Source organism: Meriones unguiculatus, chromosome X, assembly GCF_030254825.1.
Source record: "Meriones unguiculatus strain TT.TT164.6M chromosome X, Bangor_MerUng_6.1, whole genome shotgun sequence".
NCBI lineage: Eukaryota > Metazoa > Chordata > Mammalia > Rodentia > Muridae > Meriones > Meriones unguiculatus.
The window spans coordinates 113940273-113967267 of record NC_083369.1 but is presented as its reverse complement, the minus strand read 5'-3'; the positions used below and the strand labels follow the sequence as shown (position 1 = coordinate 113967267).

Below are 26995 nucleotides of genomic sequence, written 5' to 3'. Positions count from 1 at the left end.
TCAGTTTCCTTTTGTTTCTGCTGTGAGAGAGACAGACAGACAGACAGAGAAGAGAGGAGAGACTGTGTGAAGTATATGTACATGTGTGTGAATATGTATGCATGTGTGCCTGTGATAAGGTCAAAGGTTTTGAGAATCTTTCTCTATTACTCTCTGTCTTGTTTCTTTGATACAAAGTCTCTCATTGAAACTGGAGATCCCGTTTTAGTTTTATTCCTTTTTTTAATTTTTTTCGGCTAGGCTGGCAGCCAGCAAGCCCTAATGATGCAACTGTCTCTGCTCTCTCTCTTTAGTATTGGAGTTACAGCTGTGCTTGAGGACCTTGTGCATATTTTCCTTAGGTTTTTCAATATGAAATTTGGTACTTATGTTTGCAAAGCAAGTGCTTTAATCACTGAACCATCTCTGCAGGCTCCAGAGTCAGCTTTCTAGTTAAGTTGGCTTACAAAAAGAGATAATAAATGCATGCATTGGGATTATTAATTTTAATCAGAAAGGAGTCAGTCACAAATTATTTAACATTCTATAAATTTGTTTAATTTTATATAGAATTGTATATAGAAAGAATCATCCTACTTTCTTTGGATGTGTCTTATATGTGCACTGAGCTACACAGAGATTTAGGCCTTTTTTGTTTTATTGCAAAAGTCAGAACAGGATTTCAGTTCCTCTGGAACTGGAGTTATGGATGGATGTGACTCATCATGTTGGTTCTGGGAGTCTGCCCTACTCCTTTGAAGGAACAAGAAGTTTCCTTAACCACTGAGCCATCTCTCCAGCCTAAAAAGGCCTAATTTTATGATGTTTTCAGGTAAACATTTTAGATTTTAGTGAAGTTCTGTGATTTCCTTAAAAATATTCAATGAAATAAAATATGAATGTAGATCATGGAGGTAAATTTATATTTTGTCTGTGGTAATGAATATTTCATCTCTTAGAAAACATCAGCTTTGACTATTCAATTGAATAAATCATTCAAGGGTAAAGAGTCTATAGCCCAAGTGGGCCCCTTTGCTTTCCTTAAAGTGGACTATGTGTCATTCCTCAGCTTTGATGTTGATTCCTTTTGTGTCACTATTGCCATCTACTTTTGCATTTTGGCTTCCAGGTTTCTCTGTTTGCAATACAAGGTCAGCCTCCACTGTGTTTCTGTTTGGAGCTGAATCATGGTCATATCATGGAAAAGACTGAAGATGTTTTCAATGTTCGAATTTTCTGTTTCCTCCTACCCTAAACCTGCATGTGAAGGTGCTCAGAAATCTTGTTTGTGAACTTGAGAAAAGTCTACCAAAGAACTACAAACACATTTAGAAGTAGGAACCACATGTGACTTTTGTCTCTTATCCTTCTTTACTTGACCATGGGGTTATTTAGGTTGCATGTCATTTGATGGCCAGGCTTTGGTAAACTCGTGAAAAGGAATGCCCCTTATGAAGGGTCACACTGTCCCACATTTCCTGGATAAATGGCCTTGTTCAAGAGATTTAGGCTCCCAGAATTTTCATTTTTGAGCAGTAATGGGAATATAAGTAGCTTATAGAACATAGTATTGATATGAGTTTAACTCATGTTTAGTTTAACATGATGCCTGGAGGGTAAGATGCCACAATATCAATATTTTTGCAATTAGAAATGCAAAAATTTCATCAGTATGCTTGACATTGTGCTAGATTTTTTGGGGAAGGGGATTAGGCATGACTCGTAGCTAGATGGTCTAGGTTTTCAGAGCTTTCATTTGGTAGAAAGAAGACATGGAATCCTTCTTTGTCTTCTGTCCAAAATGAACATGGGAATAATTGTCACAGGAGCCTGGATCCCACTCCCTGTGCCTATCTCCTCTCCTCTGTCCAGAGTTCCCCCCAGCCACCATCACTTTCAACTATCTGCTCCATAATTGCTGTTCTCTCCTTTTGTAGACATAAATTGGCTTGGGCCTTTGCTTCTCATATTTATTCAAATATCACTTTACCAGAGAAGTTTTGACTAAAGCACTTCATAGAAAATAATAAGACCCCCCCCCCCAAAATCAGTTTTATTTTGTCCAGACCAGGTACACGCAGGCACATTCTATAAGTTTATTTTAAGCTCAGTCAGAGCAGGAACTGAGTACTCCAGCTCTGCCAGCAATTTCTGACTCTCTCTCTCTCTCTCTCTCTCTCTCTCTCTAGCGCGCTCGCCCGCACGTGTGTATAGCGCTTAATAGGGATTTGTTGAACCAATAAAAAGGAAAAAGGGTCCTTTTAGGTATAAAATGTTTAAGTTCCCAAAGCGCTGCTCTGGAGAATGTGCTGCAAGGAAAGTTAACATGTATAGACAGATAGGGCAGGGTAGAAGTTCCAGGTAAAAGGCACAGCAAAGGCAAAGAGTCAAGAAAGTAGCTCATTGCACAAATTTCTGAATGTCGAGCAGGCTGTTAACACTGTCTGCTATAGAAGGTACTCTGGGAAAGCCACAGCAGCAGGGTTTCCGGCTAAGGCCCCACCCACTGTGACGGATCCTGCACCGCTCTCTGGCCCCATCAGGCTTCAGTGCCTGGAGGGAAGGACGCCCGGGCCTGCGGGGAGTTGCGCATGCGCATTCTCAGTCAGACCCGAGCTTCTGCTTTTGGGCCGAGAGCAGCGGCGTCTGTGTCGCAGTTTTCTCTGATTGAGACTGTGGCGGCGGCGGCGGCGGCGGCGGCGGCGGCGGCCGCAGAAGCTAAGGCTACTCAATGGTCCCACTGTAGACTGAGGCCACCTTCCCGCAAGGCTGTGCCAAAGCAGGAATGTCACCGCCACGGCAGCTGCCGCTGCCGCCGCTGCCGCCGCCGCCGCCGCCTGGCTGGCGCCTAATTAGCTTGTTACTAGGCTTCTGGATCGCCCTGGAGTCTGCAGCGCAAGGCAACTCTGATACAGGTGCCAATTCCTTGCTCCTTGCCAGATCTAACCTTGTCTATGTCCTTGCTAATGTTTCTTCTTCCATCCATGCTGTCTTTTTTCTCTCTTCCTTCACTGTTTCTCTCCACATTTTCATTCCTCTCCACCCTCTATCCATCTTCCATCTGTTCAGTCTCTATTCATCTTTCGTCTATCCATTCCTCCTTCTTACATCTCTGCCTCCTTCCCATCCCTTCATGATTTCCTCCATTATCTAATCTTTATTTTTTATTAATTTTTGAGAATTTCATAAATGCATACAATTTTTATAACACTCACCCCCACTGCTCCTTCTAAGTCCATACATATCTATCCCAATTGCAACTCCATTCTATCTTTTTGTTTTTATAACCCACTGAGTCTAATTTGTGCTGCTCATATATACATGGGTGTGGGGCCATCCACTGGCACACATTACATTTATCTATTTATTTTTCTTCCTTTCCCCTTTCCTTCTACCCTCCCTTCCTCTTCCTACCTTCTTTCTATCCATCCTTCCTTCATTTCATTATCTTTCCATCTTTCTTCTCTATTCCTTCATTCTTTTATCCTCCCTCCCCCTCTTTCATCTCTGTCTCTTTCTTCCTCACCTAGGTGAGAGGACATGACCAATAAAGATACATAACACTTTAACCCTGGATTAGGGCTTCTGTGTACTCTACTGCAACCCTTGCTGAAGCAGAGCCCTAGTTGCCCCCTTTTTAGATGAACTATTAAGGAGCAGGGGGCCAGCCTTGATCCTCTGATTACACTGGGTGTGTATGTGGGTTAATGTCAGTGCATGTAAAATAACTAAAGTCCCTTCCTTCTGTGCAGATGCTCTGAACGTCCTTCTGATCATCGTGGATGATCTTCGACCCTCCCTGGGCTGTTATGGAGATAAGCTAGTGAGGTCCCCAAACATTGACCAGTTGGCATCCCATAGCATTGTCTTTCAGAATGCCTTTGCCCAGGTATGTTCAGGGACCTTTAGGTGTGGGTATGTGCTTCTTTGTGTATACATAGTAAGGAGTTCCATGTTGTAGCTCTAGATACCTCCTTGAAAGGAGGAAGTGGAAATTAGAAAATGGAGGTCTAGGCAAGCCTGTTCTCCACTGACAAGGAAGCTTGTACTTACAAGCCTTTCTCTTTTCCTTGGGTGGAGACTATGCCCTGGCCCTAACATGCTTAGGACAGGCTTGCACAGCTTTCATCTATAAACAGGAACTGCCTGGAGTTGAAAAACCCAACCTGTGAGTCTGCCAACTAAGTGATGGGTGACTAAGAGTCAGTCATCTATCCATGGCAGTCATTCTCCCTGAATTCCCTTTCAGGGCTACCCTCTGAGAGCATCATCCTCTATGGGTACCAAGGGGTGCCATTGCATAGGAAAATACACACATCTGCTCTTTGAAAGCCTGATTGCTGGGCCTTTTTGCTGGGAAAACAGCATCCCTGGTACCTGATTGAGGCTCAAATCTCACTTGTTGGCTTTGAGATCTGCATGACTCAACTGCCAGGCTGTTGCTGAGGATCTAGAGACGTTGCTTAGTTACCTTGAAGACTGCAGACACATTTGGCTGTAATGATGATGTTTACGTTTGCTTTTGCTCCCTCGCAGCAAGCAGTGTGCGCACCAAGTCGTGTGTCTTTTCTCACTGGGAGGAGACCTGACACCACCCACCTGTATGACTTCAACTCCTACTGGAGGGTACACTCGGGAAATTTTTCCACCATCCCACAATACTTCAAGGAGAATGGCTACATGACCATGTCGGTTGGGAAAGTCTTTCACCCTGGTACTGTTCAATTACCAAAGCCTAGGCTTTCTTTCTGTGCCTGAATACTAGACTCCCTTTCTGGGTTGGGACAATCCTTGTAGTGGTTTTTTCCCTGTTTCCCTGACAGGCTAGGTAAGTTGTTGTTCATTGTTTTGTTGCCCTTCTGTGAAAAACAACAAAACAAAATACTTCTTTAACCTAGTTTCATATTCACATTCTAAATGAAAATGAAAAGAAAGAGATTTTTTTTTAAGAAGTTGGAGGAGGTGATACTGTAGGAATCATGCAGATGCTTTTGTTGTGGAAGTGCACTGGCTGTTGGAAAGGCAGATCTGGTGTCATTTCAGCTCCAGACCTGACCCTGTGCCTTGCAGGGTACCTGTCTGTAAAGTTGGGGATGAGGCAACCTCATCTGAAGACCTTGAATGTCTAGAGGTATTATGTGTACTTGATGTCCAGGTATAGGCTGCAGTTTGGAGAAACTACTGCTTTCTCTGTGAGTAATGCTAGAAAAAGAAAATCAGTTCAGTATGAAGTTGATAAACTGGTTGTTTACTTCTGTTTTTTTCCTGAGGCAGTGTCTCTCTGTGTGTAGCCTTGGTTGTCCTGGATGCGTAGACCAGGCCAGCCTCAAACTCACAGAGATCCACCTGCCTCTGCCTCCCTGACTGCCGGGATTACAGATGTGTGTCACTGGGCCTGCCTGGTTGTTTACCTTTGAAATGAAGCAAAAACAACACTTTAAAACAGAAGGATCACATGATTTCTTGATTTCAAGAATGGAAAAAACCCAAAGAATGTAAATGTGTAATTGCATCACCCCAAGGAAAGGTGCATTTGATGTATTCATACTTGTTTTCTGGACATAGTGGTTTTCTGATATGTAGTTATGTTGTATTTATAATTTTACATCCTGAGTGAGAGTAAATATTTTCCCATTATATTACACTCCACAAAAATCTTTTTTTAATGACAGCACAGTAGTCTGACATATTCAAATGTATGGCTTGTCATTGATGTGAACATCTCTGGAAGCAGAATTAACTACACTGGGCAATAGAATCAGGGATGTGGATACCTGGTCTTGGTCTCAGGTGCTGCCATTTCTTAGCTATGTGGCTGACTTTAGCTAATTGTTATCTTCTTTGAATCTTACATTCCTTCTCTTGGAAGTTGGGGAACATGTCAGTGTGGGCATCCATGAGTGTAAGGTGTGTTCAAAGTGCTAGATCTGTCCAGATGATGGTACTTATCACCAAAGGAGATGAGCCTTTTGCACATTATTATACCTGACAGGTTCGGGTGTTTTCTTCTGGAATCTAGCTGGCAGTCCAGGTTGAAAACAGCAGGCCCAGATTTGAAAACGGTGTATCAGAAATCATATTGTGTGGCCCAAAGCTGATTATCAGTTGAACTTCCTAGTTTGGTATTTACAACATTGCTTGCCCGAGGACACCTGGAGGGAAGTGGATATTTTCTACAGGAGATTATACTTTGGGAAGGGAAACCAAATAAGGCCTCTGTGCTTTGATCTTCTTCCTGATGACTATATTTAGGGATAAGGTTCTCTGTGTCTTACAGACACCTCACTTCCAAGGCTCTTCTGTACTCATGACAGCTGGAATTTCTTTCTTAGTTGTATATGCTATTTGTTTTGCTTGGTACACAGTAAACTACTAAGCTTTGGGCTAGAGGTACACTTTATAGATTGAGTACTTGTGATCTTGGAGGTGAAGTCATGGATTGGAGTCTTGGCTCATTCATCTATTGTATTGGCACTGTGCAAGGCATGGGTCCTCTGTGAACCTCCTTATGTTCATTTGTCACATGGTGGTGACAATGCTTTTTGGCTTTCTCCTTAGGTCCTTGTTGCTTCCTTAGGGTGGTCAAGAATCTCTAGCTTGGATTCTGAGGAACTATACCAATATGCCAGGATGGCTGATCTTGCCATTTTGAATTTCTTTCATAGATAGGGAATAGTATAAATTTCACAAGGCTTAGGAAGTTGGAAGTTAAATGCTTATTACTAAAATGATGACCTGAATAATTGGTCTTAGTAGAAACAGATTAGATTGACTTCCTGAGTTTATAGGTGAGAAAACTGAGGCCCAAAGAGTGGAGGAGGTACTTGCATAGTTGTTCAGTTTTAATTTGGCAATAGAGTATTAAAGGACCTTTCACATTTTATTTAACAATATTCTTTCCTCTCATTTAAGGTATATCTTCCAATCACAGTGATGATTCTCCATATAGTTGGTCTTTTCCACCTTATCATCCATCTTCAGAGAAGTATGAAAACACTAAGGTAAATCTGTAATGGGCCGAGGAAGCACTGTCTCTTGCCTAACAAATGAACCATTAAATAAATATATTGCATTTTCTTTTAAGCTGTTAAACTCTGATTTTTGTAGCTTTTGCTTGCTGTAATGTCTTATCAAAACAAATGTTAGCAATTGGTTTGATGGTCATACCATGTACTTTTTGTGAGATTATTTTTTACAGTGTATTAATACAGAGTCCAATCAGGCTGGATTGGAACTTGCTCTGAAACCAGGGCTGGCGTCAGAGTCATAATCCTGCCTCAGCTTCCCTCATACTGCTGGAATTAGAGGCATGCTCTATCACGACTGCCTGACTGATTGGGTTATTTTTTTTTTCTCATTCTAAAACCTTAACTTGGGTCAAGGTCACAGCTCAGTAAAGTGCTTGCTCTGTAAGCATGAGGACCAAGCTCTACTCCTAACACCTATCAAGAAGCCAGTGTTGGGGACACAAGCAGGTCCCTGGAGCTTGCTGCCCAGCCAGCCAAGCCTAATGTCTCAGTGAGAGACCCTTTCTCAAAAAAACAAAGTGTGAATAGCTTCTGAGCAACAACTGAAGTCAACCTCTACTTTTCTTATGTATCCCCCGAAATGTTCACTGGCATGTGTACAAACACATGTGTACACATATACAAATAATAAATTAAAACCTTAACTTTAAGCAATAATGTGATCACTTCACTTAGTGGAATTTTGATGCTCACTCTGGATCAAGTTTTGAGCTGAAGATGGTAGCCTTTTGATATCCTTTTGATAGTTTATTTTGGTGTCCTTTAATTAGTTATGGTCTGGAAGCAGGATTCACAGCAATAAACTGAGTGTTATATGTTTTTTACCCCTGTCTGGAGAAAGGACAAATATTGGCTGGTTCAATTCTGCTTTTCATTTGCCTGTTCACTGTGAGTGGTTTATGGTGCTTTTCATTCAGTGTTGAACTGTCAGGATTTCTAGATATTGAATCTAATAGACTGATGTTGTATATTTTGTTTTGAAAGACATGTAGGGGAAAAGATGGAAAACTCCATGCCAACCTGCTTTGTCCTGTGGATGTGGCAGATGTGCCCGAAGGCACCTTGCCTGACAAACAGAGCACAGAGGAAGCCATTCGATTGTTGGAAAAGTTGAAATCATCTGTCAGTCCTTTCTTCCTGGCAGTTGGGTATCACAAGCCACATATCCCCTTCAGATACCCCAAGGTGAAGAGCTGCCTGAGAGCTAATCCAATATAGCCTTGTATCTGTGATATCTGTGTTATTTATTCACAGAGAACCATTTGTGTATTGAAGGTGGTCATAACCTGCCAGGATTCGTGATGGTTACTAGGTGTACTTGGAATGGTGGTAGTCAAGGTTCAAGAACAAGAAGTAATATTAGAACATGTAAGAATCTTATAAGAAGCTGGATGCTGGTGGTGGCGCCTAGAAGTAGGTGGATCTCTTTGAGTTTGAGGCCAGCCTGGTCTACTTAGAGAGTTCCAGGACAACCATGGTACACAGAGAAACCATGTCTCAAAGAAACAAAACAAAACAAAACAAACAAGTAAACAAGAGAGCCTTGCAAGAAATGCTTAGTTTCCTGCTTTCCACCACTGAAGGTTTGATTTCTTTTGTTTGAACTCGTCATGCAGGTAGGATTGTATAATGATATCCTACAGAGGTGAGGCAAAACCACCAGAAGCCAAAAGGGAAATAATCCCAGGAAACATGAAGCCCCCTTCCCAGACTGTCATTCCTCCCTAAGGCTGACACATTAGGCTCTGTGTCAGGAGACAGAATTGTTCCTTGGCACTTCAAATCTTATGCTTCTCTATGTCATTTAGAACATATAAAGTCCTTTAAAATAAACTTTTCCAGATTTTCTCTGCTTCCTTTTTTTTTTTCTGGGCTTTTCACTTTATAAAGCATGTCCCTCAGTTATAAATGAGAGTATAGACCAGGAAGTATGCTCTTTGATGTTGTAGGCATCTGGTTTGATTAGCCTTGAAGATCTTGCCCTCATAGCAGGAGCTCTCAGCCCCTTTGGGAGAAGCTTGTGACATTCAACCTCTTCTGCTTTCTTGCTGAAAAAGAGTTCACAAAGCTGCCTAGCTGCTAGCCTATCAGAGGTCTGCATATAAGGCTGGGAACTTTGATTTGGAAGTGCCTAAGTGGTTTTGACAGACATGGTATATGCTGAATCACCACTTTCCTTCCGTCTGAATTTTTATGGTCCAGGGGGAGTGCCCCATGTCAAAACTGGGTCCTGCAGTTTTAATGAGCTTCACTGGTTGGCAGCATTTTACATGCACTGTCTTTCAACTAGCTGGGGCAGTATGTGCCTCCTATGTGAAATTCTTAGGGAAGGACTCAGAAGCTTGGCATTGGGTTCCTCCAGACATGCCTTCATGTTTGATTTTCCTTTGCTTATTCAGTTTGAAATCTTTTCACTCTAGTAATTGAGACCTTCTGCTAAATCCTGTGAGTTTTCCTCATGATTCACTGAAGCTGAGGGAGGTTTTGGAAACCCAATGTGCTTCACCACACCTTTGTATGGGAGAAAAGTGGGGACAGGAGCAGGAGGGCACTTGTGTGTGAGAGGAGAGAACAGTTGCTGTTGTCATCATCGGCAACATGTTTTAGGATTTTGTTACTGTTTAGGTCTTACAAGAGTGGCATAAGGTAGATAGCAGGCGAGGGTAGGTGAGTACCTGGGGAGCATTAGCACCAAGTAAATGTATCTTAGGCTTTCAGAAAACACAGTCTTGTTATTTTGCCAAATGAGTAGCAACCTTGTGGCTATGTATGTTTTTCTCCTAGGAATTTCAGAAGTTGTATCCCTTGGAAAACATCACCCTGGCTCCTGATCCCAATGTTCCGGAGGGCCTACCAGCTGTAGCCTACAACCCTTGGATGGATATCAGGGAGCGGGAGGATGTCCAAGCCTTAAACATCAGTGTGCCCTTTGGCCCAATTCCTGTGGATTTTCAGGTACCAGTGGTATACTTGGAGGATTTATCAAGCACTAATGGTGTGATAACATTGGTGAGGCTACTTTTGAGTTCAAGGGTAACCTGTTTAAATAATGAGTTCAAGGTCAGTCTGCGCTAAATAGTAAAATCTTGTTTCAAAAACCCCTAACAAACAAAACCCTTCCTTGTGAATTTTTGTGTGTGTGTGTGGGGGGGGCAGTGGGTTTCTATTGGTATTTATATGAGAAGTGCTGTGCAGATCAAGCCTCTTTACTAGTACCTTAGCTTCCTAAGAAGGTAGCATCCAGACTTGCTAGAAGCAGGCACAGGGATTAGATGTAGTTTGTGAACCTCCCTAGCCCATGGGGGTTTAATTGGTCACATTTCATTAATTATAGGGTGTCAGCAGTTGTGCAGAAGCCACAGTTTAGTTTGCTGGTACTTTTGTTTCTCTGTGGAAAAGCCTAAACTGTCACCTGCCATTATTGGGTGAGTGAGTGAGCTGAGCCTTGATACAGACATAGGTGGCTATCATGGCCAGTGCTGTCAGCTGTGATGTCTGGTATCTCTCTGCTCTGGTATGGAGGTAGAGCAGCCTATAAGTTAGTCATTTGGTTAGGTTGAGTCATCCCCTCATCCTTCAGCCTCTCTTCTGGGATTAAGAAAGACATGTGGAGCTGTATTTTTTTTTCTGAAGTCTTAGGACGGAAATGCTGAAGCAGGTGGTAGTGGGTAAAGGAAGATAACATTTTCAAACTGTGCTCCTTGGACTGTCTTATCAGATTTGCTAAGCGTGCTTGTTAAAAGTATATAGTTCTGGCCCACCTCTGCATATGGACATCCTCTCTTTCTCTTTTCCTATTTTCTTTTTTTTTCTTTTTTAGTTTTTTGCAGTACTAGTGATTTAATTGAGGGCCTCACATACACTAGGAAGTACCCTACTACTGAACTATGTTCCCAAATGGCAAGTAGAGATGGTTTTGAAACAACACATGTGTCAATTTGCCAGATAGCTTCCTAGTTCTGTGTTGTCAAGTCTGATAACAAGATGGTTTGAACAGCTTTAGGTCTGTGCCTGAATATTTTATTAGAGACAGTCCGTGACAATGCTCCTCTATTGGGTGCTAGCAAGAGCTCTAAGCATTTGAGTGTTCCACCTGAATGAGAACCTCACTGTTTTCAGACAAGGAAACTGCTGCGTGACTTGGTGGGACACAGAGCTGGTGCCAAGTGGAGCTGGTTCAGCCTCATGGACACATAACTTTAAAACTTCCATGGTTGCTTTTGTCCATTCAGAAAAGTTTTGAATTCACTTTCTACTTCGTGCCAGCAGCACTTCCATGGTTGCTTTTGTCCATTCAGAAAAGTTTTGAATTCACTTTCTACTTCGTGCCAGCAGCATGGCTCCTGTCAAGTCACTGGACCTCACTTCCTTAATCAAACAAAAAAAAAGTTTTCTGTGAGAACATTGACTTGAAGATTTACGAAATAGTGTAGAGAATCTGTGGAAGTACACAGGGTCAGTGTCAGTTCCATGGAAGAACTCCTTTCAAGTCCTATATACCTTCCTTATATTCCTAGGTATTGGACACATCAGACAGCATGGCCCATATCGTCACTTGGGTAATCTTGTGTGTAGGGCCATGTCTGTCATGCGCTTTGGACCTGAGCTATGCTCCTTGGCCTGTTGGAGCAGCTTTGGATATCTTTTCTAAACTTACCTTTCTCCTTCCTTTAGCCTCTCAGTTTTATGCTTAGGCCTACACCTGCTTGGTCACATGCCTGGCTATGACCTCTAACCCTTGCAGTACCCTTGCCTGACATTCTTGTTACCCTTATTCCCAGTCTGTCTTGGGGAAGGAGGCCCCGTGGCATGACTCTCCTTATTCTTGTGTTCTCTTCTGCACAATTGTCCCAATTGCAGTATCCTAATCATGAGATAGTCCAGCCATGAGAGCTGCTGGAGAGAACCTCTATCACTACTAAGCAGAGGTCCTCAGCTGCCCAAGTGAGTTATTTGCTTGTTTGGTGAGGTCTCTTCCTATTGATGTTCTCTTCAGCCTCTTTGTCTGCTCATGTCCCTTTGTACCATATCTCTTACCTCTGCCCAGTTTTCTTCTCTTTCTCTTTGATGCTCTGCTCTCTCAACTACTGTTTGAAGGTAGTGAAGACAGGCCTATTCTGGCTACATTCATGATCTTTTTGGTCTGTTTGTCCTACATCTTTCTCTGCATGGACTTCTGCCACCCCTGATCACTAAGAGTTCTCACTGTAGCAGGCACTGACCTTGTTGGCAAAATCTATCTTGTAAGTCTCTAACTTTCGAAGCTTGGTGTTACTTTCTCATTCTTTACCAATCTGATATAAGCTATGTGACTTCCTTGCTGACCTTTTTGTCCTCCCTCTATTTCATTATGCATAACAAGGTTCTCCTATTTTCCACTTAGTTACTGCTCCCTGGTCAATTTCAGCCCCGCATCTTATAGTCATACTGATTAAGTCCTTAACACAACATGACTGTTGCCTTGATAAAAAAGTGGTCAAGTAAGTAGGATAGTGACAGAAACTGATGTAGGAAGAGCTGCATTAGAAGATGAAGACAGAGTACAATGACTACTGCAAGCCAAGGAATACAAGTACCTCTAGAACCTTCAGAGATGGCCCTGCCCAAACCTTGTTATTGAACTCCTGGTAGCTGTGGCTAGGAGACAATCATTTCTAGTTTTTCAGATCACCAGGTGGCTTGAATTGAGCTGAGTGTTGGCATACCCCTCATCAGGGAAAGTGTAGCTCTGGGCATACAAAGATTAAGGAATAATTTTCTGTTTAGATGATCATTTCTAGAGACCATCCAGAATATGCAGAGTAGACAGAAAGGAACAGTAACTGTCATCCATTTTCCATGGCCTGTGTCCTAAAGTAAAAGCTGATTAAATTTCAAACATGTCAGTTTCATCCCACAGATTGTTAGTCTGGCCTCTTGGGGAAAAGGGCTACAGAAGGTAGAAAAAGGAATGATAAGTTTAGGCTAAGAATCAATCAATGGAGAGGTTGGGATTGGGAGAATTCTTTGTATGCCAAGGTAATTAAAATTGCTCTTATTCTTGTATTTTTTTTTTCATTTGCAGCGTAAAATCCGCCAGAGCTACTTTGCTTCTGTGTCCTATTTGGATACTCAGGTTGGGCATCTTTTGAGTGCTTTGGATGATCTTCATCTAGCCAACAACACAATTATTGCTTTCACATCTGATCATGGTAAGCCTTTTTTAGTGCATTGGCACATCGAGCATTTAAGTTTCCTTTGAAACATTTCCATGTATATAGGGGTTCCCTCTTATGTAAAACAGCAGTGCTCTGAGTCTAGGATCATGGGCAGCTATAGGGGCAACTAGTTGTTCTTGGATCTCCATCTTGGATACATGAAAATGGAGACAGGTGCTACATATTTTAGTTGTTTGTCAGAGAGGATTTGTTTTTATCTCTCTTAACATTTTAAAAATGTGTTATTGTTTTTAAATTATGTATATATTTGTGTGTTTGTGTGTGTATATGAATACAGTGCCTGCAAGATGATAGTAGGGGTCTCCAGAACTTCTGGTGCTGGAGCCATGGACAATTGTGAACTGCCTGACATGGGTGCTAGGAATTCAAGTTGGGTCCTCTGGAAGAGGAGGAAGTGCTCTGAACTTCCTAGCTATGTCTCCAGCCCCAATTTATTTTATTTTTATTTATGTGTGTACTTCTGTATAAGTGTCTGCTATATGTACAAGTGCCCCTGGAGACCAGCTAGAATTACAAGCAGTTGTGATTTGCCTGACATAGGTACTAGAAACCAAACTTTAATCCTCTAGAAGCACTGTTACCCACTGAGCTGTATTTCTAGCCTCATGACTTTTAATGTCTATAGCAGTCATTTATAGCTCCAGCATTGTCTGGAGACTGAAGAAGGGAAGTTGCAGGCTAGCCTCTGCAACCTCCTCTAGCAAAAGTCAGCAAGTGTGATTGTGTTAAATAATGTACAGGTGTATGCTGGCTCTTCCCTTTGGTCACATAAGCTTTTGGCATCTGTGGTTATTTTTACAACATGAAATTCTCCTCATACAATCTTTGCCACACACTTTTGTCTTTAAAGCATGCTCATATGTAAGCAAGTTGGGGATTCCCAAACTGTAGTATTCACATTATCTTTTGGAATGGGTACTTTAAATGTATGATAAGGATTTCTTTTTCTTAGTCAGAGGTGAAAATTTGTGTTATTTTTTGCCTCACATCTGAATGTATACAGTATGTCTTTTAAAAAATCAAGATGGGGGCTGGGGAGATGGCGCAGTTGTTAAGAGCACTGACTGCTCCTCCAGAGGCTTCCTAGAATCCACATGTCAGCTCAAAACTGTCTGAAGCTCCAGTTCTAGAGAATCCTGTACCATCACACAAACATTTATGCAGGCAAAACACCAATGCACATTAAATAAATAAATTAATAAATAATAAAAGACCAAGATATCTTTATCGTGTGTACAGTTACTTAGTTATACAGCCTCATTAAGAACCTGAGGTCCATGTTATAGTAAAGAGATAGTCAGAGGGTAGGTTAGTGGAATGGCTAGATTTCAGGTCTCTATCATCCAGGATGAGTTTCTCAATGCAGCTGAGTGGTAGAGTTTGTGTTCAATAGATACTAAAGTATGGGAAGATTTCTATCTTGGCAAGGGAGGTGTGGTTATTTGGAGCCTCTTGAAACAGATAAAATTTATTGTGTGTGTGAATTTCTCATTACTTTTAAAAAGAAAATACTATAGTTTGGGAATTTAAGGTTGTTCCTTTTTGAAGGTTTCTTTTTTTTCTGGACAGATGTCTGCCTTTGACTAAAGCAACATGTATGTGAATTACCTGTGAATTTTATAAAATGTGAATATTATAATTCTAGAGAGATTCCTTAAGTTATGAACTTTGGTGTCCCCTGGTCTTTATACTGAGAAATGAAATGGTAATTAAAGTAAACAAACCATAATATTCATTTTCTTCAATTGTGTGCTTTTTATGGCCCAGGATGGGCCCTAGGTGAACACGGAGAATGGGCCAAATACAGCAACTTTGATGTGACTACCCGTGTACCGCTGATGTTCTATGTTCCTGGAAAGACAGCTCCACCTGTTGGAGAAGGCGAGAAGCTTTTCCTTTACCGGGACCCTTTTGATGTCTCCTCAGAATTGATGAAGCCAGGTATAAACACAGAAAAGTGATAATGCCTAACAGTGAGAGTACCTTTGGTTTATATGTGAATTACCTTATCAGAAAACAAGTTGTCCCTCTTTGTGGTGTGTTGGAATTCCTTCTCAATACTATTTCATATGATATATTTCTTAGCATCTCTCAGCTAAATATTGGGAATACATGGCTTTTAGAAAATCTAGAGGGCCAAAGGAGCCTGTGATATACCCAAGGTTGGAGGTAGGGGGTTGTTGGAGGTGACAACAGCATGTCAGATCTTAGAGGAAGTGTTTCTAGACTTCCGGGACAAAGTCTCTAATACATGAGTGGAATATTTTACATGCATGTTTCAAATCCCTCCTTTTTAGGAGGACTTATCCATGGGGGGGGCATTTTTCATTTTGGAGCTCATTAACTTATTGAAACACACCAGGTTAATCTACTCTGTACTCCCCAGCAGGTACGGTCATTTACTTTTATTTCTATGTGCTAGCTCTTCAGATCCTTGAAAACAGGTACTCTTTCTGCTTGTGTTAAGTTCTCCAGAGTTGTATCTGTCTGACTTTGTTTAGTGCCCTTTCAGGCACCATTTGTACTTCCAGTGACATTCCTCTTTCAGAGTACTTTTTTGTGAGCTGTGCTATAACAGGTTGACCCTTTGTTAGACTGACTGGCCCCTGACTCCCATCTTTAACCCTCAAGTCTTGTACTTTACTTTTGTTTCTGTGTAAATTGATCTTGGTTTTAAATCTTCATTCTGGCCTTCCTGGATTTTTGAGTTTGCTTATATCATCCAGTTTTCTTTTTTCACATTTGTTTTGTATGTTGCATGCTCTATGTTTCTTTTAAAACAACAAGTTAAGCAGTTTCAAGGCATGACTTTAATTATTTATTTATTGCTGGGACAAATCTGGTAGGTAAGAGTCTCATTTGAAACTTGCTGGAAGATACTTAGCAAATTAGAAATCCCTATATTGAAGTGTCAACCAATTTTGTAATCTCTAGTCTTAATCTTTTCCCTGAGCATCAGTTTGTATTTCAGTTTATCCCACTTGGCTGGTCAGTTTAACCTTCCTAGAGCTGAACTTACACTGCTTCACCTTTACCTTTGATGCTTTTCTCTTAGATATGGCAGTTGTCATGTAGACCTCCAAACCAAAAACCAAACCAGCTAGTCAACCAAACAAACAAAAAATACTGGTAGACAGAGACTTGTAGTGATGGCTTCACAGAGGCTGAGATCCAGAGTGAAGCCAGCCTCTCTAATTTACTGAGAACTCATCCCATGAAAACAAAATGCATGCTCAGGATCTAACTCAATTATAGAGCATTTGCTAATCATGAGATTTAAATTTATGCAAATTCAGTGCCTAGCTTCGGTTCCAGGTACTGAAAACAGAAAGGTCAGAGTCCTTTCAACCCACCTTTTTTTCTTTATTCTATATGTGCTATGCAGTTCACTAGCACGCATGCTCCTCTCCATTCAGAGTTTGTCTCTGCCCATTCTCATCAATTCTACTGCCATCAGCCTTCTGATGTAACTATCTGAAGTTTCCTTGCTTGTGCCCATGGTTCTGTAGAGTGTTTCCTTTTCCTAGTACTGCAAGCAACCATTTTCAAACTCAAAGCAGAGTTAAGGATATAGATCAATGTTGGAGTCTATGTCTGGGATGGACTTACTCCCAGACTTTTATCCATAACATTGCAAAGATGAAAGTCGAAACTGAAAGCAAGACCTCCAATTACAGTCCTACTCAGGAGCATCCTGTGCTTCCATCTCACTGAGATAATTTCTTCACAATGGACATCAAGGCCATATAGAATCCGATTGCCTCCTCAGGTCTTGGAATTCCTCTTGACTAGTCTTTCTGTGCAGTGTCCCACAGTATTTAATCCTCTTGACTAGATTGAGAGTAAACATTTTTTTTTTTCAATGAGGTACACATGTGGTCATGTTGTCTTCTACTTTCATAGTGGTGTTTCCTGTATGAGCTTCTTTTCCTAGGGAGTTGCAACTCACATGTGCACACACCTCTACTCACCCCGAAAAAGAGAACCCATGACAGACCAATGTAACAATTACACCAAAGTCTAACTTGGTGAATCAATGAGTTTTAATGGAGCTCCTACCAAGAATAGACATGAGGCTACTCATAGGAGCACTGATGACTCAGAAGCACCATTTCAACATGGGTAGTGACTCATAAAAGCTGTGTCCCTGGAGTTCTCTACATAAGTTACAGGGAGCTTAAAAATGCTAAGAGATGGTCTATTTACTGCATAGATGGATGTACACAATATATCTGAATATATCCATAGATGGATATACACAATATAGTATGTACATATAGTAGATATCACAATATGATATATACATACAGTAGACTATTCTTAAAAAGAAAGGAAATTCTAGTGTATGCTATAGAATGGATGAGCCTTTTAGACATTATGTTAAGTGAAATAAACCACTCAAAAAGGATCAAATACCATCCTAGATCACTTACATGAGTTATCTCTAGTAGTCAAATTCATAGTGCTAGAAAGAAGAATGGGTGTTACCAGGTGATAGTGGTAGAAAAATGGACAGCTATTTGGTTTGCATGAAGAGTGAAGTGCTGAGGTAGTGGGGACAGGATATAAAAGGAATTGTAGAAGTAATGGTGATGCTGACATGTGAATACACGTATTGTCACTAAAAAGTGGTTACGGTTGTGAACTTCATGTTTGGTGTATTTACCGTATTAAGAAGAAAATATGAATAAAATACAAATATTTAGAAATGAGTAATCTTCAACAGACCTTTACTCAATGAGTAGAGCTTTGATTGATTAAGCTTGTCTGAATTAATTATTTGGCTTCAAAATTTAAGTAGTTTTAAAGTGCTTCTAACAAGCTGGAGACACCTTAATTTTACATTGCTATTACCTTGGATGGCTGTAATAGTGAAGAGTGAAGTCCTGAAGTAGTGATATTTCTAAGCTCCTTTTGCTAAAAATGGATGAAAATTAAATGGGAAACAGGTGGTGCTCAGAGAGGCTTTTGCTTTGGCTGGCTTCTACAGTGTACTAGGTTAAACTGTGATGTTTCCTGTTTCAGGCAGGCTTGTCACGGACCTTGTGGAACTTGTATCTCTCTTCCCAACGCTCACTGGATTTGCAGGACTGCCAGTTCCTCCTTGGTGCCCCATTCCTTCTTTTCATGTTGAGCTGTGCAGAGAAGGCCAGAATCTCCAGAAGCATTTGCAACCCCATGACTTGGAAGAGGATCCATACTTCCTTGGTAATTCCAGGGACTCGATTGCCTATAGCCAGTACCCCCGGCCTGCAGATTTCCCTCAGTGGAATTCTGACAAGCCAAGCTTAAAAGATATAAAGATCATGGGCTACTCCATACGTACCATAGACTATAGGTATACTGTGTGGGTTGGCTTCAATCCTGGTGAATTTCGGGCTAACTTTTCTGACATCCATGCAGGGGAACTCTATTTTGTGGATTCTGACCCACTGCAGGATCACAATGTATATAATGACTCCCAACATGGAGGTCTTCCCCACTCATTGAAGCCTTGAGTTCTGCCAGCTGCAGAAGACAAGTATGTGCCCCTTTCCCCACTCCTGTTTGGTGAAGGAAGACATTAGAGATGGTTAACTTTTACTATCACTGTGTTAGACATAACCTTAGTGGGAAACAATCAAAACATGCATCAGCAATCTGACCTAGGACTATGTGGCAGACAAACCTTTTAATGTAGTCCTTCTTAAGTTATAATTGGTCATTGTACTTGACCTAGCCAAACATAATACTGTACTCAAGAAATAATTACTTGTTCAAATTAGTGCATTTCAAAAAGTAACCAGTGTAGTCAGAACATGTTAACATGAGATTCATTTCTTTCTCAAATGTGAAACAAGTGATTATTCTAGAAGAAAATACTATATTTTCTATGCTTAATTTTTGTTTCTAAGACTACAGATTTCAAAATTTAAGGTGAAATACACATGGGTGTTTCTTCATTAAATAATAAGTAATGCTTAGTAAAGTATAGATAAAGATAAAAAAAATTCAGTTAACTATTTCAACACTCTCTGGCCCAAATAATACTTTGTAGTAAATCTTATAACTTGAATTTAGTGGCTATCTATTAAAACCTCTGTCATTCAAATTGAAAAGCATTAAAAATGGAACTGTTTCCATGATTTGAATCATTCAAAATAGTGTTCATATTTATGTTTTGAGAATTGCAGACATTCATTTATCCGGGAGGCAGGAGGTACACTACTTCTACTTTTTGGTAAAGAAAACATGAATTTATGAAATGTAAATTATTTTGAGGCTTGTGGAAAATTAATAGAGTAAAAGTAATTTTCTTTTTAAAATTTTTATTAAAATGTATTCATTTTTAATTCCAGCTGTAACTCCCTCCCTCATCCCCTCCCAATCCTTCTTCCTTCTACTCCTCCCATTGCTTCCCCAAGTTCACTGATAGGGGAGGTCTTCCTCCCCTTCCATCTGACCCTAGGCTCTCAGGTCTCATCAGGAGTGGCTGCATTGTCTTCCTCTGTGTGCTGGTAAGACTGCCCCCTCCTCAGGGGGAGTTGATCAAAGAGGTAGCCACTGAGTTCATGTCAGAGACAGTCCCTGTTTCCTTCACTAAGGAAACTACTTAGAGACTGAGCTGCCATGGGCTACATCTATGTAGGAGTTCAAGGTTATCTCCACAAATGGTCCTTAGTTGGAGTATCAGTCTCAGAAAAGACCGATGTGCCCAGATTTTTTGGTTTTGTTGCTCTCCTTGTGGAGCTCCTATCCTCTCCAGGTCTTTCTTTCATAAGATTTCCCCTTCTTTCATAAGATTCTCTACACTCTGCAAAAAGTCTAGCTATGAGTCTCAGCATGTGCTTTAATATCATGCTGGGTAGAGTCTTTCAGAGGCATTCTTTAGTTGGCTTCTGTTCTGTTCTTTGTTTTCTCCCTCTTCTGATGTCTATCCCATGTGCCTTTCTGAATGAGGATTGAGCATCTTACCAATTCTGCATTGCTTAAGTATGAAAGTAAGTAGAAAAGCATGTAGTAACTATGAGGTTATTTCATTACCATCATCAAAGAAAAGTCAATGTTATAATGTGAAAACTGCTCAGTTATCAATAGTCAACAGCTCTCTAAATAAACATACTATGTATTTGATTTTATGTTAAAATGAGTAATTTCAATAATTTTCTTAAAAATGCCTCAGTGTCTGAAGGTACATGTTTGTGAAAATATATCAAATAGCTAATTAGATTAAATTACTGCCATGTATTAAATTGTAACCAAAAAGCCAAGATATTACTTTTAAGTCTGTAAAATTTCAAAGACAGATAATTTTTTACTTATTGGCCTATAGTAGAGGGGTAGCTGATAGTATAAAGGTTTCCTGAGTATTAAGTGACTATTTTGGCAACAGCAATGCTGGTTTGGGATTGATGATCCCATTTATCTCTCCTGATGTCCGAATTTGTTAATTGTCTATAAACTGTCTTTTGTAGATGGTTTCCTTAAGTCTTTTCTTGTTCTTTATCCTTATTGCTCTCATTATATTCACTCAGTGTCATTTTTACAATTTAATTTAGAAATATTTCACAGCATTTTTTTTGTTTGTTTAGTGTCATGTACTTCATAGTTATTGACACAGGTTTTTTAAAATTTTACATCCATTTATTGTTCCTGTTTTACCATATTATATAAAATTTATGTTTTCTTATTTTCTCTCCTGAAGGCACAGCTTTAAGGTCAAACCCCTCTGAATTCTGCTTCCAATGAAGTCATAAGCCTGGTGGTAGCCACAAGGCATATCTGGTTATTTAAGTATAAATATGAAATAATGAATATTTCTGTTACATCATAATTCAAGTACTCAGTACCCAGAATTAGAGCCTTTCCATCATAGCAGACTGGACAGAGCTGCCCTGGATTCCAGCTATGTGCAGGCCTTGATTGGCATGTTTCTACTGTCCTGCATTTGTCCACAATGAGCAAACTATGTTTGGTTTAGGTGTAGAGTAGGGATTTTACTGTGGCCATCAGCCCCTTCCTTCCACTCATCACCATTGCCCTCTGTCCTTTTCCCTTTCTTTCCCAAGTAGTTTACCTCCCCTCCTTTTGCCTCCCCTGTTCCTTAAGGAATCCATGTGTCTTCCTAAAGTCCCTTTTAACCCCTGCCCTTTGAGAACACCGTCAGTGCCTACTAAGGGTCCATAAAGACCTCGATGAGCAGTCAGAGTCTTCCCTGGCTCCACATGCCCCTTTCCTTGGCTGACTCTCCCTTGCCAACCCCTACCTCCCTGGCCCTCATAGCCTGTGCCCTCTCTTCTGTACTCCAACCCTTCATGTCCATTCTCCATAACCTAGCTCCCCTGCCCCACTGCTCAGAGGCTGAGGCTTTCAGGATGCTCTAGACTGTGTTATGGGGGAAAATGAACACATCTAAAACAATCTGCTATTTACTATACTTTTAAAAGGCATTTTTTCTCCTTATGAATTTGATGTGTTAATTATAGAAAACTTGGAAAGTGAAATGCAATAAAAGGTGAGAAAATGTCTGAATGCTTTATACTGAGGTTGTCCGGGTATGGATATTTTAAATTCTTGATCATCTATGTTTTTTTTTATAATACAATTTCTGCTCTTACTTTCTCTCTAAACATTATGTATGATTACTAGTTATTTTTGCAGATATGCTACATTGCTGATAATATGTGTTATTACATAGTGTTGTTGTAATTTCCTCAATCTTCTGATTTTGGCAGATATGCTACATTGCCAATAATATGTGCTATTACAAAGTGTTATTGTAATTTTCTCAACCTTCTTCCAGTTGTTGGAAATTTAGGTTATTTTCAAATTTTCATTCTTACAAATAATGCTGTGATCAGTCTTTTGAATACAATGTTTTCATTTATTTCAAAATATTCCCTTAGGATAGTCTTTTAGTGCCAAGTCATCAAACAGCTCTCTTTTCTCTTTACTCTTACTAGTACAGCATACCAAAGTTAGAGAACAAAGTTAACAAGCCTATAAATAATTAACACAATACCTAGAAAGAAAGCCTGTAGTCCTACAATAATATGTGAAAGTGGTATCCTGCTTTGACTGCTGATTCTTTGATTATGACTGACATGAACCATTATTCTCTCTGTATTATAGTTGGGTATTTGCATTTGCAGTTGTGTGACTTTGTGTGGTCATGCTATGGGTCTTACTTTTTCATGTAATAAAATGAAATGCTGTTATCTGGTGTGATAGTTTTCCCTGAATAGTTTTACCAAGCACAGAGCAACTCCATTTGTGAACTGAATAAATATTTGTTTTCTTTTGAAAAAATTTTTTGGGGGGCTTGTTGTTATTTTCTTAACAGATAAGATTAAAGTGTGCTCATTGTGTGAATGTTAAAAAAGTAAAAAAAAAAATGAAGCTAGAATGAAGCTCACTTAGTTACTTTTTAAATTTATGTATATGAGTGTTTGGCCTGAATGTATGTCTGTACACCATTTATGTGCCTGATGCTGTTGGAAGCTAGAACAAAGAGTTGGATCCCCTGGAAATGCAGTTATAGACTGTCATTAGTTGCAAAACGAGTACTGGGAATTGAACCCAGTTCTTCTGGAAGAACAGTCATTGCTCTTAACTGATGAGCCAACACTCTAGCTTCCTTAGCTTCTTTTGCAATTTGACAACATACCCAGACAAAAACAACCAGAGAGAGGAAGGCTTGTTTTAATTTCCAGTTCATCATGAGTTACAAACAGAGATCTCAGGATTGTGGTGATTTGAATGAAAATGGCCCCTATAGGCACATAGGCTGTAGCACTGTTGGGAAGTGTGGCTTTGTTGGAGAAAATGTATTAGTGGGGTTGGGCTTTGAGGTTTGGAGTGCTGAATCCAGGCCCAGTGTTACTCTCTCTTCCTGCTGCCTGCCAATCCAGATGTAGAACTCTCAGCTACCTCTCCAGCACCACATCTTTGTGTTTTCTTTCCCACTATGATAATGGACTATGTAAGCCAGTTACAGTCAAATGCTTTTCTTTATAAGAGTTACCATGGTCATGGTGTCTATTCACAGCAATAAAACCATAACTAAGACAGAAATTTGTACCAGGGAGTGATAGGCTGTGATAGGCTGGACCATGCTTTGTTTGGAGTAATAGGGACTTTGGGACTTTGGATTAGGAAAGCAGCTGAATGCTTTAAGTGGGGCTTAATGGAACATCTTAGTAATAGAAAACAGCGGTGCTTAGCTTGCCTTGAACTGTGGGAGCCTGGCTCAAGAGGTTTTGAAGGACATGAATATTTGTTTGTGACCTAAACACCATTCTTGTGATATTTTAGCTAAGAATGTGGCTAGTTTTTGCCCTTGTTCAAAAGAAAATCTGCCTGAGGCTAAATTGAAGCATTTTGATTAATTGCTTTGGCAGAGGAAATCTGAAAACATCATAGTATGGAGTCTATTGTGTGGATATCAGTGGTCATGCTTATGCAGATCAAAAGGAGCAAGCTGAGCAAGGAAAATACAAAATGCACAATTTAAGGAGAAAGAGGGCAGGCATCAGGAAGTGAAATGAAGCTAAGTCCTATGTTCAAGAAGATAAACAGATTAAAGAGAAGCCTAATTTTTTCAGGTATCTTCAGGACTGGCTGCAAAGTCCTCCTCTGTGGCCTAGCGGGGCTGCTCCTCCCTCGGGGAGCCAGGTCAAAGAGCCAGCCATTGAGTTCATGTCAGAAATAGTCCCTGTTCCCTTTATTAGGGTTACCCACTTGGATACTGAGCTACTGTGGGCTATGTCGGAGCAGGGGTTCTAGTTTATATCCATATATGGTCCTTGGTTGGAAAAACAGTCTCATAAAAGACCCCTGTGCCCAGATATATTTGGTCCTTGTGGAGTTCCTGTCCTCTCCAATTTTAAATGGGACAAAGGGAGTGGTGACCTCAGAGGAAGATCGTACCTAGCTAAGCTTTCAACTTGTGAAAAGGAATTAAAAGTTTAGGGCCAGTCACTGTACACCTTTATTTCCAGCCCTCCACAGACAGAGGTAAACGGATCTCTGAGTTTGAGGTTAGCCTGATCTATAGATTGAGTTTCAGGATAGCCAAGTGTAGGCATAAAGGAAACTATAAAAAACAAAGCTATTAAAGATATAATTGAAAGAGGGGGTCATGTGCCAGTCCCCCAAAAGCTGCAGAATTTGGCAGCTTCAGCCACATGTTTCTGGCTTTAGAGTCAAGGATACAAGAAAGGGGTTATGGAATTTCTCTCCACAGTTAGGAAAGCTACTGTGGCCAGGTGTGTATCAGGGGGTCCATGCATGGAGGCCTAGAGAGGCCATTGTGTGAAGCTGTGAAGCTGAAGTCTGGATTGCATTGGGTACCACAAAATGTTGGGGATGCGAGAGCTGTGGGATACCTGCTGATGAAAGCTGCTAACAAGGTATGGAACGAGCCGAAGAGAGAGAAGTGTCTTGCAGTCAGCAAGGCTGAAAGGAGTTGGAGGTCTGAAAAGTGCTTTGATATCAGACATGGAGATGCAGAATTTAGAGTTTACCTAAACTGTTTTTCCATCTTGCTTTGGTTCAGTACTTCCTTACTGTGCTTTCCTCCCTTTTGGAATGGTAGTATATACCCTTTGTCATTGTATGTTGAAAGTATGTTACCTGCTTTTTTATTTTGATTTTACAGGAGGTTACAGTTAGGAGATTGCATGAGTCTCAGAAGAGATTTTGGACTTCAGACTTTTAAACAGTGTTGAGACTAATAGACTATGGAGACAACATTGCTGAGACTGTTACAGACTATGGGACTTTTGAAGTTAGACTAAACGTATTTTTGCAGTATGATATGGCTACAAACCTATGGTGAGTGGGAGTGAAATGTGATGGTTTGAATGAAAATGGCCTCCATTGGCTCCTAGGGACTGGTACTCTTAGGAGGTATAGCCTTGTTGGAGTAGGTATGAACTTGTTGAAGGAAGTGTGTCACTGGGGGTGGTCTTTGAGGTTTCAGATTATCAAGCCAGGCCCAGTGTTAATCTTCTTGCTACCTGCCAGTCTGGATGTAGAACTCTCAACTACCTCCCTAGCACCATGTCTGCCTGCATACTGCCATGCTTCCTACCATGATAATAATGGACTAAACTGCTGAACTGTACGCCAGCCTCAATTAAATGTTTTCCTTTATAAGCATCATCTTGGTCATGTTGTCCCTTCACTGCAATGAAACCATAACTAAAACAAGGATCTTGGAGGTCCTGGTCACATTCCACTGACAGCCAAAGGAGAGTAATGAATAGCTCTGTGCTAATGCTCTGCTTGTTTTGTATAGTCCAGGATCCTCAGACAGGGAATGGTCCTGCTCACCGTTAAGGTTAAGATGGATCTTCTCCATGTCAGTTAATGTAATGAAGATAAACCCTCACAAGCATGCCCAGAATTCCATCTCCCAGATGATTCTCTCTTTTATCAATGTGGCATCACTAAAATTCATACCAGTCCTTCAGAACATAGCTGAAGTTGACATGTGTCCGTATTTCTACTTTCTTTTGGGTCCACATACATATGTGTAGATAAAGACATTTTATCTTTTCATAACTGAGTCTACCGCATAGGCTCTCTCTCTCTCTCTTTCTTTTTAGGTCTGATTTTAAAAATTTATTCACTTCACATCCTGACTGCAGCTCCTCCTCCTCCCCACTTTGAACACCCTTCTTCCATTATCCCTTCTCCTCCTTAAAGAAAGGGGAAGTCCCCCATGGGAACCAACCTGCCTTGGGACATTAAGTTGCTACAGAACTAGGTGTGTCCTCTTCCACTGAGGCCAGACAAGGCAGCCCAGTTAGGGGTATGAGATCCAAAGGCAGTCACGAGAGTCAGAAGGTTCCCCCATTCCAGTTGGGGACCAACATGAAGACCAAGCTGCACATCTGCTACATATGTCCAGGACCTGTAGGTCCAGCCCATGCTTGCAATTTGGTTGGTGGTTCAGTCTCTGGAAGGGGGCCCAGTTAGTTGACCCTGTAGGTCTTCTTATGGATTCTTTGACCCTTTTGACTCCCTCAATATCAACTCTTTCGTAGGACTTCCTGAGCTCTGTCTAATACTTGGCTGTGGGTTTCAGCATCTGTTTTCCATCAGCTGCTGGGTGAAGCCTCTCAGAGGAGTTATGCTAGGCTCCAGTCTACAAGAATAGCAGAGTAACACTAATAGTGTAAGGGATTGGTTCTCTCCCATGGGATGGGTCTCAAGTAAGACCTGTCTTTGGTTGACCAGTCCCTCAATCTTTGCCCCATCTTTGTCTTTGCAAACAAATTTTGGGTCAAAATTTTGTGGGTGAGTGGGTGCCCCTATCCTTCCATTGGAAGTCCTGCCTGGCTACAGTAGGTGGACACTTCAGGCTCCATAATCCCCTGCTGCTAAGTGGCTCAACTAGGTTGAATCCCATAGACTTCCTGGGCCCTCCATGATCCTAGTTCTCTGTTAAGTTCAAGAGATGCTCCTATCTCTGATTTCTGTTCTGTTACAGGGCCCTCTCTCCCCAGCTCTCCCTACTACTAATCCCACCCCTGCTCCTCTCCCCATCCTCTTTTCCTACCCAGTTCCCTCCATACATCCACCTCTAATGCCTATTTTTTTTTTCTCCTTCTGAGTGAGATTCAAACATCCTTCCTTGGACCCTTCTTGTTACTTAACTTCTTTGGATCTGTGAATTGTAACATGGTTACCCTGTACTTTACAGCTAATATCCTCTTATAAGTGAGTATATGCCATTTCATTTAGTGTTTCTTGGCCATTTAAGATTCATCTGTGGAAATTCTG

At 40.8% G+C, this 26995-nt stretch overlaps 1 protein-coding gene across 3 annotated transcripts; it reads left to right on the top strand.

Annotated features, from left to right (window-relative positions):
- Positions 1-2549: 2549 nt before the first annotated feature.
- On the top strand, positions 2550-24892 carry Ids (iduronate 2-sulfatase). 3 transcript variants are annotated; one of them, XM_060375424.1, is made up of 10 exons: positions 2550-2894; positions 3732-3868; positions 4516-4693; positions 6892-6980; positions 7992-8192; positions 9792-9962; positions 13072-13198; positions 14993-15166; positions 18251-18433; positions 18629-22513. In XM_060375424.1, the coding sequence occupies exons 1-10, from the start codon at positions 2765-2767 to the stop codon at positions 18721-18723; spliced, it is 1485 nt and encodes a 494-aa protein (XP_060231407.1). In that variant the 5' UTR covers positions 2550-2764; the 3' UTR covers positions 18724-22513. The 3 variants fall into 3 exon arrangements, with proteins under 3 accessions (XP_060231407.1, XP_060231408.1, XP_060231406.1); XM_060375425.1 differs by lacking the exon at positions 18629-22513 and adding an exon at positions 24864-24892 and having other exon boundaries at positions 2551-2894; XM_060375423.1 differs by having other exon boundaries at positions 2551-2894; positions 18251-22513.
- Positions 24893-26995: the final 2103 nt, after the last annotated feature.